This window comes from Chaetomium strumarium, assembly GCF_033439665.1.
Source record: "Chaetomium strumarium strain CBS 333.67 chromosome Unknown B0T15scaffold_4, whole genome shotgun sequence".
In the NCBI taxonomy this organism is placed as follows: domain Eukaryota; kingdom Fungi; phylum Ascomycota; class Sordariomycetes; order Sordariales; family Chaetomiaceae; genus Chaetomium; species Chaetomium strumarium.
This window is the reverse complement of record NW_026944432.1, coordinates 3620253-3632643: the sequence shown is the minus strand read 5'-3', so window position 1 is coordinate 3632643 and position 12391 is coordinate 3620253. Positions and strand designations below refer to the sequence as shown.

The window sequence follows — 12391 nt, the reverse complement described above, 5'->3', positions numbered from 1 at the left end:
TCTTCTCGACCCGCTTGCAGTGTCTGATTCCGTGACCGCTCTACGTACCTACGTAGAGTTCTTGCTGGGCCTCTCAAAACGGCCGAATCCAGCTCCCGCTTTTGGGACGCCCAGCGAGTAGTCCTTCGACGTCATGATGACACCTGGACGGGCAGCGGCAATGAGGTGCACTCCTGTATAAGGCTTAGGTTTGTTAGACACCAAAACCAACGGGATCCATCCGAGATGGAAATGGTCACGGTACGTAGGTCCGCAGAGTGACGGACGGCTGATGAGGACATGAGGTACTAGTATTTTTGGAGACTCCGGAACTAGAGCAGTAACATTGGCTGATTCAATGACACGAAGAGAAGGCGGATGGCGATTGAGGAAGAAGTGACATGTCGTTGGCCGTTCTAACAAGTCGTAGGTAAACCCGTTCTTGCTACGGAACACAGCGAAAGAGAATTGATAGGCAAAAAACCTAGGATTGACGGTCAAAAGTGAAGTAAGTGGTGTGCGCGATCCGGGATTCGAACCCGGGTCACTCGCTATTCCACGTGAAGATGGGAAGCGAGAATTCTAACCACTGAACTAACCGCGCTGAGTGCTTATTGTTAATGGGCAGAGTTGGGGCATAACTATAGGATAACCACTAGCAGATGCCTCAAATTATTCCACATTCACAAAGATGGTGGGTTTTGAGACACCCTGCGAGCTACCATTGCGAGGTATGTACCATACCATACCTCACACCATGGACCCCCGCCAGGCGTAAACAGGCAGTGCAAGGTATAGGGCGCGTACCTACGAGGACCGACGAAACACTACACTGGCAACTGGTATTCGTCTTGGCTTCTTCGTTGACCTTGCAGAAGCTACGGATACGTATTACATATTCAACCCTATCATCACAGTCTAACAACATGTCCCCAAACCGCTTGACTCGACATAATGGTAAGAAGGTCAACAGTAACCGATCATACATTCGATGGCTTTGGTCCTTGACAGCATCACCTTCTCAGTCTCCACAGAGGCCGTAAGTGCTGTACGCCATGCAAGCAGGAAGAGAAGGATGCATATGACAAAAGGCGAGAGAGAAATGGGTATGGCTCATGTCCCAACCAACGCCTTGGCAATGCAAAATAATCATGCGAACCAAAACCCGTCGGAAAAAGAAGCATGACCCGACAGGATGGAGATAAAGAGGATGCCTTAGAGGCGGGGTGGATTTTCGAAAGCGGAAGTCTTGCTTCTAGCGGCACCGCCATGCTACTGCGGTCTGCTGGCTTGTTTGGCCTGATGGATCCCGTCAGCACAAGGCTTTATACCTTCACACTGGTCAAAAGAGGAGACCACATACCTTCATCTGCTCAATACGAGCCTTCAACTGGCTCGTGACTTCTGCAGCTCGCTTCCAACTCTCCATGCCTGACGTCGCACTGGTCGTGCTTGTGGGCGTATCAGATCTGCCACCGGCGCGGCTGCCGGTCCTGCTCCCTGTCCTGTCGTACAGTGGCGGTGGGTAGCCCGCCCCACTGACCGCACTATCCGCACTCCTGGGCTCCTTCTCTTCGAAACTGGCGTCTCTCCTGAGCCCCTTTGCTGGGCTCCCGCGGCCGCTGCTCGCAGTGCTGCCGGCGTACCTAAGGTCCGGGCTAACCTTGCTGCGCGGGTACGGCACGCCCTCGCCGTTTTCTTTCTCCTCGCTAAATGTGCTGGCAATGCTCATGCGGTTCCTACCCGCGTTGGACCCGTCACGGTAGATACCCCCGTCGTCGTGCGTTGGGCTCATTGTTCTGAAGCCGAGGCCCGGGGAGCCTGGGCTGCCGGGGTTCCCGGCAGCGATTTGCGCCTCGGCTTTACTCAGCGCACGCTTCAACCGGTCAAGCTCACGGCGTAACCGGTCATTAGTCTGCTCGGCGGCCTCAGCATCACTCCGTGCCCGGACGAGCTGTGTCTCTTTGGCCTTGATGGACAGAACATCTCTGGTGTGATCCTCAATAAGGCCTGCATTCTGGTTTTTGAGCTCTTGAATCTCCGACATCAACTTGGAGCGCTCGTCCCGGGCGTCTGCAAGCTGCTTTAGTAAGCGTTCGTTGGCGTCCCGCAGCTCCTCGAGTTCGGCGCGTTCGATTGCTGTGAGACCAGATGTGGGTGTTGGAGACGGTGGTGCCGCCGGGATAGCTGGGGCGGCGGGTTTTGCTAGAGAGCGAGCTGCAAGACCCCCCCGACCAAAGCCCATACGCGATGCCGGCTTTGCAGGAGGCGGAGATATCGGTGGCTCTTCTTCCATGGGGGGGGGAGATTGAGCAGGCGCCGGGCGTCGCGGCGAGGCCGCCCCAGGAGCAGCCAATGTCCTCCTCTGAGGGGCTTTGAGACCTCCTAGGCCTGGTTTTGCCATGCCAAGCTTGCTTCCCGGACCGGGACGTGCTGCAGGCGGGGCCGCAGCTGGAGGTGATGGGGGTTCTGGAGGAGGTGGTGCAGCAGCGGCGGGCTTCTTCATGCCCGGAGGGCCCTTTCTGACACCGCCGCCCATAACCTTCTTTGGACCGCCTCCTCCCGGTGGCCCCCGGGCAGCTGGCGGTGGCGGCTTTGGCTTGTCCTTGGCTTTCACTTCCGCAGTCTCATAGAATTCCTTGATCTTCGCCTTGCGGATGTCGTCGAGACCTTCGAGGTGAGGGTTCATAGCTCGCTCACCGATAATCTTCATGATGGTTCCCAGAATCTCGGCGCCACCCGAACGGAGGGCCTCGCTTGATTCGGAAAGAAGCTTCTTGGCGGACTCGACCATGCTCGCAATCTCCTGTTTGCTGGGAACGTCTCTCGTCGTTCGGAGGCATCTGACCAGGAACTTCATGGTGCCCTCCTTCACTTGCGGATTCTTGTGCACGAGGAATGTTGTGATGTCCTCGAGACACTCGGTGAGATTGGTTGTCAAGAATACAGCATCCAAGGCCGCTCCCAAAGCATCAGCCACTGTCTGCTTCTTCTCCTTCAACCTTTCCATGATCGGCTGCATCACGGTAGAGCGGTACTTGGAGTAGCCTTTCCGCAACCCCTTGGCGAGAAGTTCGATGCATTGCGCCGCTTGCGTAACGACTGCAATATTTGCATCCTTCATGCATTTGGCCAGGCAGCGGTTGACCTCCCCAAAGTCGGCCTCCTTGATTCTGGGCACGTTGACGACGGCGTACAGCGCTTCGAGCGCCTCCTTCCGTTCTTTCCATTTGGACGATCCCAGATTGTCGTAGAAGTCCTTCGGGATTTTGCTAATGACGTCTTGGGGCTCCGCCAAATCGAAAGCGTCCACCTCGGCTGGCTCTTCCGCTTCTCCACCGTCGTCCTGGTACTCGTCCCCGCCACCATCCGCCGGAGCACGCTCTTTGGCGGCTTGTTGCGAGCGCAGCAGACGTTCTTGCTTGGGTGGCCCCTCCGCCTTGATCTTCTCAAACTGGGCCTCGAGATCGTTCTGCTGCGTCGGTTTGAGGTCGTTCCAGAACATTGGCTTCATAGCATCGCGCAGCCACCGGTAGAACTCGACAGCCAGGTTGGTGGCTTCGGCTCGAACATTCTTGTCTGCGTGGCCAAACACCTTTGGCAGAACTTTAAGAACCGGTTTCGGGTCTGCAATCTTGCACCCATAGTTGTGGTAGATCTGCACTAAGCTCCCCAGTGCTGCGGCGACAACCTTCGGTTGCTTGTTGGATAGCACAGGGAGAATTTCCTCGATCACAGGCCCGGGAACGTCGACCTCAATGAAGAGAAGCAATGCCTCGAGTGCCGACGCCTTAGTGGCTGCTCTGGTAGATGAGAGGCATTTCTCAACAATAGGTGTCACGGCATGCTGCCGTGCTCGTAGGGCACCGTCGCGGCCGCCGAACTTGAGAAAGGCGCAAAGAGCGGCAAGGCCTTCTTGCTGCGCGGCGACGTTCGAATCTGCTGCCGCCGACTTCCATAAACTCGGGTCCTGGGTGAATGGTCGGAAGGCAGGGTCGTACTCGTCGGGTGTCTTCTCGAACTGCTGGGCCGCTTCTTCATATGCCTGCTTTCTCACTTTCCAAACCTTGTGCACCCAGCGATCTGTTAGGGGTAGCGAACTATAGTCCTCCTCATCAGCCATGCTGAGCCGAAGTCGGAAGATAGTAGAGAAGGGGTTCGGTCGTTGGGCCTTGAGGTAGGACTGTTCTGACCGCTTCACGGGTTCGGTGCGGCCTAGACAAACAGTCTTTCTGATCAGTCTCCGTAGCCAAGCGGGCTTCCTGTGGCCATTCATATCGGCCTGCGGAATTGCAGGTAGGCAAGGTCACTGCAGAAGAGGTTGTCCTGGTCTTCGGCCGGGTGGGAACAGGGAGGTGACAGACATACCGGGCAAGTGTGGATTGCAGCTGCTGTTTGTGTCTGTGCTTTATGCGTGATTGAAACCCCGGTCGTGGGTTTCGGCTGTTCCTGCTCGTTTCGCGCTCACGTCCTATGCAGCGCAGGGCAAGCAATCGAGCAATCGACAACAGGAAAGAGGGTTGGCGATGGTTGTTGTACTTGCGGCTCAATATTTCTCTTCTGCGCCCAATTGCGGGAAGAGTCTGCAAGGGGATCCTAGCTCTACCGGTTGCTAAGAGAACGGGAACGCCTAAGATCGGGCAATGCCGCAGTGGAAGATCGGAATGACTCTTCACTGTATTCTTTCGGCAACTGCAGTGTCAACGCTGCCAAGATGATGCCGATAAAACTGAATGACTGCAAATGTGCTCAAATATCACGCCTCAGCAGGAATTGTTCGGCACTTGCACTGCTGTTCACTGCGTGGCTGCGGGGCGCGCCTGGTTTGGTCATTAGGCTTGTTGACAATATGCCAACTCAGCTTGGGTCTGTGCATTGCCGGAGAAACCCAATGTCGGCAAACTGGAGGGGACGGCATGCTCATTGGCCCCTGCAGCCGGCAGCCGGCCAGTGCCAGCTGGGAGTGGGGCCCTTCCCCCCGGTTGACAGCTCCAACAAGGGGCAGCCACTGCAGCGACAACATTGAACAAACCCACCGCCAATTCTTGTCTCCAGCTTGAGTTCCCTATGCACAATCTAATCTACCCCGCCGTCTCGAACGATAGAGATCTTGATCTTTCTGGCGATAAGCGGAATCATCGTTGGACATCCACAGGACCGGGAATTTCACCCGTCGGCCTCCCAAACCGCCTACCCAACCCATTCTCCCAACCAACCGCGAGGTCCACTTTGGTGCCCCTCCTCCAGGGTGGATCTGTCCGTCGTGTCCGCGTGCAGCTTCCTCAGCTGAAACGCTGCGTCCTCGTCTGGTTGCCAGCAGCATCTCTACAGCTATGGACCCTTGGCTCGACCTTGCTGGCGCGAAATCAAGTTAGAATAATCAGAAACCGAACGGCCATCGCGATTTAGTCTTTTCCGCGCGCTTCGATTCCACACCCAACCTCAAAAAGGAGCCGCCGCGATGGCCCAGATATTGACACCTCGACAGGCGGATGAGCTGTAGGTATTGTATACGGGTCGGAGCGGGATCTGGTATAACTCAGGCCGCAGAAGCGAGACTGACGGGCGACACAGACACCGGGCCCTCATCGCCTACCTGATAGCCAACAACCTCACAAACACCGCATCTGCGCTACGAGCTGAGCTAGGGCTTGGGGAAGATGTTTTCGATACCGCGACAGCGAAGAAATATGAAGGCTTATTGGAGAAGAAGTGGACAAGTGTTGTCAGGTTACAAAAGAAGGTGGGCGGCAGTTCAGCACCCCCTCCGCTCGCCCTCGTCTCCGCGCCCTCACGCGGGCTGCCGCACAGCTGGCTGACGATCCTGTTTTTAGATAATGGACCTTGAGGCCCGCAATACTGCTCTTCAGTCAGAGCTCGACAACGCGACGCCGACTTCACAACAGAACAAGGATCCCGTAAACTGGCTTCCCAAGTCGCCAGCGCGACACACACTCCAATCCCACCGAAATCCGATAACATGTGTCGCCTTTCACCCAGTATTTTCCTTGCTAGCGTCAGGCTCCGACGACCAGACAATCAAAATATGGGATTGGGAGCTCGGCGAGCTAGAGCGGACAATTAAGGGCCATACCAAGGCTGTTTTGGATGTCGATTTTGGAGGGCCTCGTGGAAACACGCTCCTCGCATCGTGCAGTTCCGATCTCACGATTAAGCTCTGGGATCCGTCAGACGAGTACAAGAACATTCGCACCTTACCTGGTCACGACCATAGCGTCAGTGCTGTGCGATTCATCCCATCCGGCGTCGCTGGCGGCGCCGGCAACCTGTTGGTCAGTGCGAGTCGGGACAAGACGCTCAGGATATGGGATGTAAGCACGGGATACTGCGTCAAGACGTTGCGGGGACATGCAGAATGGGTACGTGATGTCAGTCCGTCTGTTGACGGCAGATTCATCCTGTCGACAAGCGACGATTATACGGGCCGGCTATGGGATGTTTCAATGCCGAACCCGGAGCCGAAGACGACACTGATCGGCCACGAGCACGTCGTTCTGTGCTGCGCGATCGCACCAGCAACTGCGTACCCTCACCTGGCTTCCATTGCCGGGGTGAAGAAGCCGCCGGCCACCAGCGCTGTGGAATTTATGGCGACTGGGTCGAGGGACAAGACTATCCGGTTATGGGACGCCAGGGGAACATGCATAAAGATCTTGGTTGGGCACGATAACTGGGTGCGGGGCCTTGTCTTCCACCCAGGGGGGAAGTACCTGCTCTCGGTCGCCGACGACTACACGCTGCGATGCTGGGATCTTGCGCAAGAAGGCAGATGCGTTAAGATCATATCGGACGCACATGGTCATTTTGTACAATGCATCAGATGGGCTCCTTCCCTGGTGAAGGACGTAGCCGTGGTCAACGGTGGTGACGGGCAAGGCGGGGAGGCGAATGGAACGCCCAAGCCTGCTGAGACCGGCGAGGCGCAGATTCGCTGCGTCATTGCAACGGGGAGTGTGGACCTCAACGTGAGGATCTTCGCAAACTGAGAGCTTTGTGGACGACGGACGTCAATCGGCTGATGAGGAGAGCCGACGAACGAAAGCCGCAGCGGCGGCGCGATCGAGGAGCCGTAGGAGCAAGGCGATGCCTCCCTGCCATAGCATACGGCAGAAAGTAGGAGCCTGCGTTATGAGAAGAAGCCCAGTCAAGGTCAGTCGGTCGGTGAGAGATTCAGCTCAGGGGGCCAATTTCTCACAGAATATCCAGACGACTCGGACGACCTGCGCCCGTGGCATGACCCATGCCCTTTGTGAGGTTCTGGATTTCAGATAACCACAAATCTCAGATTCACCAGAGACGATAGCGTTAATAGATACCCCGAATTTCAAACGAACAATTCATTTCTCCTGCATCTCCGAATAGAGTACATCGACGACAGCTTAAAGCCGATCGGCCCTTGCACCCAACATCAAGCTTTACTCATGGGCTTGCGTCTTCACCAGCCCCTCTCAGCGACGACTTGATCTACACATTCGCTTCCCATTGCGCCGGCACAATTTCCTTTCTTTACTCTCATGAGCCCATCTGCCTGTGTTCAGCTCAGCATAATGAGACTCAATGAGCACCAATGGTGATTTCGGGGGCAACTTTGCATGGTATCTATCATTTGACGAGATGACAGAGGGCGTAGGGTAGGTATCTACCTCGCCATCCCCGACTCATCAGAACGAACGACGTTTGCCCTGGGCCTGTCGATCTAAAGAAGCCCCAACCAACCATCATCACCCGCTGCATCTCATCCGCGTTTTACTTCGCCACAGAAGGGATCACTGCCCCTAAACGCGCGACCAGAACCACAACACCCTCCAGTGACCCGCCGGCACATCAAGCTGCTGGCCGCCCCAATAGTAGGCCCAGAGCGGGATCGGATCCGTGTCCTTGCCCGGTACTATGGCTTTCATGTCGTACCAGCAATTAATGTTGCCCTGGCAAACGAACGGGTAGTTGAAGCCGCTCTGCACATTAGGGACAGGCCAGTCAGTTTCCACATCCCAAAACCCGGTTTAATCCCTCCTCGGGTTTAAAACGGAACAATACTCAACGAATACAAAAAGACTCACAATCGTATAATAATACTCCGCCAGCCCTCCAAGCCCAGCCGGGTCCGACTCCGGCCCACACGACCAGGCATGCGTATCACGACCATAGATACTATCGACGTTCAGCGGCATGTTGGGGTTCTGGAAGCTGCAGTTGCCCAGGCTGGTCGACAGCGTGTGGTGGGTGTTGGGGTCGTCGGCGCGCGTGAAGACGGCGCAGTCGTCCAGCGTCAGCAGGCCCTGCGCGTTGAGGCAGCCGATGCGGTTCGCCACGGGGTCGGCCGTGCTTATGTCGGTGCTGTTGAGCACGTGGATCTGGGCGCGCCCGACGAACTCGGACACGGAATCGCGCGAGACGACGGCGGCGACTCGGGCGGTGCTGGCGGCCGGGAGGGAGAGCATGGCGAGGGCGCTGAGCCCTGCCGCGGCCCAGGTTGGAAGGAGTCTTGTCGGGTTGGAGATCATGGTTGATGGATGGGTCGGCGGGGGTGGGAGAGGCGTAGTTGGGTAAGGTGCCTATGAGAATCGAGAAAAGTTCAAGTCAGGGTGCTCCTCTTATATGAATGGGTCAGTATCGCGATCCAAGATCTCGGATCCGACTTCATGTGATTGCTGCATGGCACTTTGGACATCGACATTGCTGGAACCCCTCGGCCCGGGTATGATCTCGGGAACGGAACGGGGGTATTACACCCGAGAAGCTCGATCGCATGATGCTTCGGCGCTTTTCTGCCTCTGTCTGGTCCTGCAAGAGTTCGGAGTCTTACTGTCTTCGGACTGGGAAGCAAGACGTCCCCGCCTTGACTAATGTATTACATGATTTTAAGTCCCGAAAGTTCTGATCTAGCGTCGTATCAGGCCCCAGGCAACAGTAGCATTGGCGATCCTTCGAAGCTTAGACCTTCCTCAACTGCCACCGAGTCGTCCGATTGCTGGCGCGGAAGAACCCGTTCCCTGCTTACTCATTGGTTTCACTCGAGATTTCGGATGCTAGGAGGATTTGTCACTACCGAGCGACTTTGTACACTTCATGCTATACTCACTCGATCTTTTTTGTTCTCCTCTTTTTTTCCCTTTCCTTTCTTCTCGGATCATGGATAAGAATTGCCGCTGGCTGACTAAAGTCTCCTATCAACACATGACGACCCGGTCCTAGTCCCTTGAGGCTTCAGAGCCCATATATATGGCAATCAAATCGGTCCTCTTGGCAACATCATACGAGCGGGCAGGCTTCTTGTACGCACCCCGTTCGAACCTGCCGCCAGTTGTGTCCTGGGCCCTTGCGGTCCGAGCTGCCTCCTCGTCGTCAGTCATAGCATTCCCTCCAACTGCTACCAAATTCTAGTAGATACGTTATCGTAGCCCCCATGGCGGGTCTGGCATCTTGAGGTCCTTGTACAAAGGGAACTCGAGGCAAACTGGGACACCGGATGATGCAAGGAGCCCAATGCTGCCACATTCCAGGAAAAGGCACACAGGAGCTTGACAAAACCCCGGAGTTAGTGCATAATAGGTCCTTTAGACGCTCAGACGATGGCGTACAGTGTAGTCATAGATGAGGTCAAACTTGGAAGCGTTTCGTCATTTCCCGAGAAGCAATCGACCTCTCACCGTCACGGCTGAAGAAGGCGCCAACAAAATACGTGACCTGCCCTTCTACTCCCTGCCCGTATCTCTCGAGGCTGCTGGGATCCGCAAAACTGAATGCCTACGGGTCAGTGAGCTGAGTAGCGGCATACTCGCTGGCCCTCTCAACCGTGGTCGATGAGGCCTTCAAATCGGTAGACATCATAGCCGTGGAGGACGAGCATGGGCGACGTCATGCCCTTTGCCATAGCCCCGGGGTGAGGTCCGATCGTCCGACTGTCAGCAAAAGAAGGCACTGTGTGAGAGTGTGACTTGTGTGGGGTATGACTCACCACTTTATCACTCTTATTAACAAGACATACCATACCGTCACCAGAGCCCGCGGCTTGCGCGTCTCAGATTCCCTCGGCCGCGGTACCACATCTGGTCAGGACTCGATGAGGTCAATGGGCGCGGTTGGTTCGAGGGTGCATTGGTTGTCGTGTTAGAGCCTTCCGGGTGAGAACGTTTGGGTATGGACCGCTAGCCTGCCCAGGGCCTGATGGCTTCCAAAAGTTGCTTTCTCAGGGCCATATCTTGAACAGATTTTGCCAAGGAAGCTCGAAACCTACGTTGGTTATTTACCTACCGGTAGTTAAGTTGATATATTTGAGCATCAATTCTAGACCCATTCTTGGCAAGTCCGCAGATCAAGACACTGGTCTGCCTTATTAACAGTCCGTTCCTCGCCTTACTTTGCCCGTGAGGTTGCCTTCTCTTGTACTTGTATGCCTTGCCTTGTTGGAGCACTGATCGGAACGAATTCTTCCGCATTCAGCAGCTTAGGTACTACCTACGATGTAGACATCCATTGTATATTCCCTTCGTAGAGTGATGAGGGCATGAGAAGTCTTACCGTGTTAGATACGGTGTGCTATGACCAGTACATTTGTGTGGCAGCAGGTGGCGGGAGCGGTGGTGGAGGGCGGTGTGTTGGCTGTGTGGTGACATATATGATATAAGCCGACTCGTGGGATCGGACTCTGGGGCCCGCGATTCTCTCGCTCCCAACCTTCCACGACACACTTACAGCCCATCCGTCATTCGCTTACTCCCAGCCTTACATATCACATTCACAGCCTGTTCGTTACTCGTTTGCTCAGAACCCAATATCAAACAATAATTGCTGCACATCCTGGATTCTGGGCGCCCATCATCATGTCTGCTCCTTCACCCGACCGTCATGTCCACGCTCCAACTCCAGCAATCCCCCGTCCGCTGCAAGGCGTATGGCGTGACCGTTACGCGGCTCGCTGGCCTACTCGGCCCTTAACGCTCAATCCACGCCAAGAGCAAGAACAAGAACCACGAGAAGGACAACAACAAGATGCAACGCACTCCCAAGACGGAAGCCGGCTCCTCCTTTGTTGGGAACGTCAGGATGAAGAATCTGGGCCCTCTACTAACGCCCGCAACACACAAGAGAACTCTTCCTCCTCGGAGTCCTCCCTGATGAGCCTGCCTCCCGAGCTTCTTCTCCTGATCTTGGAGTACGTCGGCCTGAGGTTCTTCCGCGAGGATACTCGCCGACTCGCCGTTTGCAAGGGGTGGTACCAGGTCGCCCGACGGGTATTTGCCAGCGAGCTCGTCCTGAGGTTGGACATGCTGCCGCGTTTCACCAGCGACGGTGGACTCTTCCGCCGGATACAGTCACACGTGAGAGACGTCAGGCTGTCACTCGGTCTCGAGGATCCGGTCCCGACCATCCCTAAGGACGTTCCCTTCTTCATCCAGCTCGATCGAAAAAAGTACATCGATCGAATTTTACCGTCCGACAGGGACTACCACGTCCTTCTGCCCCGGGCTGCGAAGAAGCTCCAGCAATGTCCGGGCCTGCGGTCTCTCAGCATAGTTTTTTGGTATACCCCCGCGTGGTATGAACTGATACTCGATCTCGGTCTCCTCGACCTCGAGCATCTGACGTCGCTCGAGATCGACGGCATGGTTCTTCCCAGCTACATGAACGGCCGTCAGCAGTCTGACTGCTTGGGTTGCCGCATCAACAAGCTGCTCCCGAAATTGCGGCGACTCCGCTTCAGGATGTACCCGCTCTGTCACGGGCTGCTGGAATCATCGACGGTGGTTGAGGAAGGTAGGCCTATTCCTCTGGAGGAGCTGATAGTCAACATTGACTATCACGAGGCCGGAGCTCGGTCTAAGGAGGCTGTATTCCAATATTTCAATGAATATTACCGGTGGCACGATGGTCAACCCATGCTACCCCGCGGCGCCGCTTCTAATGCGCCCATCCGACAGCAGGCGGCGGTGCTTGCCTGGCACATGGCGCGACCTAGAATGGTGCGAGTCATCCAGTACAACGCCAAGACCGGAAAAGTGTACGCGTTCGACGCCCTAACGGGGCGCAGGTCACTGCTGCCGCCGAACAAATACGGATGGGATTGCGAGGGGAAGGTGGTCGCTGGTCAGGACGACTGCAGCGTTTGGGAATGGCGGAAACAGGTCGCACAGTGGGTGCTTGGGCCGCAATTGGAAATGATTGATCGGGGGGTTGGTAGAGCGATCCGCGAATGATGTAGACTTCAGACGTTCAGAGTTTAAAGAACGGGTTGGCTCCCCTAATATGGAGAGACATAGCATGTATTTTATAAACTTCTCCGGTTTCCCTGGATTTGTGTTTGGTTAGCGAAGCTTGGAGTCGGTACCCATCCGAATTCGCTGGATCTCATCCAGTAACGGCCGATATAAAGGAATTTTCATCGTATGAT

General features: G+C 55.6%; 4 protein-coding genes and 1 non-coding gene across 5 annotated transcripts; 2 read left to right on the top strand and 3 right to left on the bottom strand.

Annotated features, from left to right (window-relative positions):
• Positions 1 to 497: 497 nt before the first annotated feature.
• Positions 498 to 583, bottom strand: B0T15DRAFT_t129. Its single transcript has one exon. It is a non-coding gene; the product is annotated as a tRNA-Gly (tRNA).
• A 553-nt stretch (positions 584 to 1136) lies between these two features.
• Positions 1137 to 4353, bottom strand: B0T15DRAFT_219205 (armadillo-type protein). The gene is made up of 3 exons (XM_062862792.1): positions 4348 to 4353; positions 1343 to 4194; positions 1137 to 1278 (listed from the first exon to the last, which is right to left on the bottom strand). The coding sequence occupies exons 2-3, from the start codon at positions 4100 to 4102 to the stop codon at positions 1252 to 1254; spliced, it is 2787 nt and encodes a 928-aa protein (XP_062721936.1). The 5' UTR covers positions 4103 to 4194; positions 4348 to 4353; the 3' UTR covers positions 1137 to 1251.
• Positions 4354 to 5016: 663 nt separating this feature from the next.
• Positions 5017 to 6986, top strand: B0T15DRAFT_575348 (WD40-repeat-containing domain protein; the record flags this gene model as incomplete). The annotated part of the gene is made up of 3 exons (XM_062870988.1): positions 5017 to 5478; positions 5554 to 5722; positions 5814 to 6986. Exons 1-3 carry the CDS (start codon positions 5441 to 5443, stop codon positions 6984 to 6986), a joined length of 1380 nt encoding a protein of 459 aa, XP_062721935.1. The 5' UTR covers positions 5017 to 5440.
• A 394-nt stretch (positions 6987 to 7380) lies between these two features.
• On the bottom strand, positions 7381 to 8821 carry B0T15DRAFT_219175 (uncharacterized protein). Its single transcript, XM_062862790.1, has 2 exons — positions 8061 to 8821; positions 7381 to 7955 (listed from the first exon to the last, which is right to left on the bottom strand). Exons 1-2 carry the CDS (start codon positions 8502 to 8504, stop codon positions 7776 to 7778), a joined length of 624 nt encoding a protein of 207 aa, XP_062721934.1. The 5' UTR covers positions 8505 to 8821; the 3' UTR covers positions 7381 to 7775.
• Positions 8822 to 10603: 1782 nt separating this feature from the next.
• On the top strand, positions 10604 to 12389 carry B0T15DRAFT_534498 (uncharacterized protein). Its single transcript, XM_062869446.1, has one exon. It carries the CDS (start codon positions 10824 to 10826, stop codon positions 12195 to 12197), a length of 1374 nt encoding a protein of 457 aa, XP_062721933.1. The 5' UTR covers positions 10604 to 10823; the 3' UTR covers positions 12198 to 12389.
• Positions 12390 to 12391: the final 2 nt, after the last annotated feature.

Excerpts from the sequence above, each read along its gene's own strand:
- B0T15DRAFT_219205 (XM_062862792.1), bottom strand. The coding sequence starts at position 4,102 with ATGGCTGATGAGGAGGACTATAGTTCGCTACCCCTAACAGATCGCTGG. Across the intron at positions 1,279-1,342 it reads CTCGTATTGAGCAGATGAAG|GCCAAACAAGCCAGCAGACC; the intron begins GTATGTGGTCTC and ends GGGATCCATCAG.
- B0T15DRAFT_219175 (XM_062862790.1), bottom strand. The coding sequence starts at position 8,504 with ATGATCTCCAACCCGACAAGACTCCTTCCAACCTGGGCCGCGGCAGGG. Across the intron at positions 7,956-8,060 it reads CGGAGTATTATTATACGATT|AGCGGCTTCAACTACCCGTT; the intron begins GTGAGTCTTTTT and ends CCTAATGTGCAG.
- B0T15DRAFT_534498 (XM_062869446.1), top strand. The coding sequence starts at position 10,824 with ATGTCTGCTCCTTCACCCGACCGTCATGTCCACGCTCCAACTCCAGCA.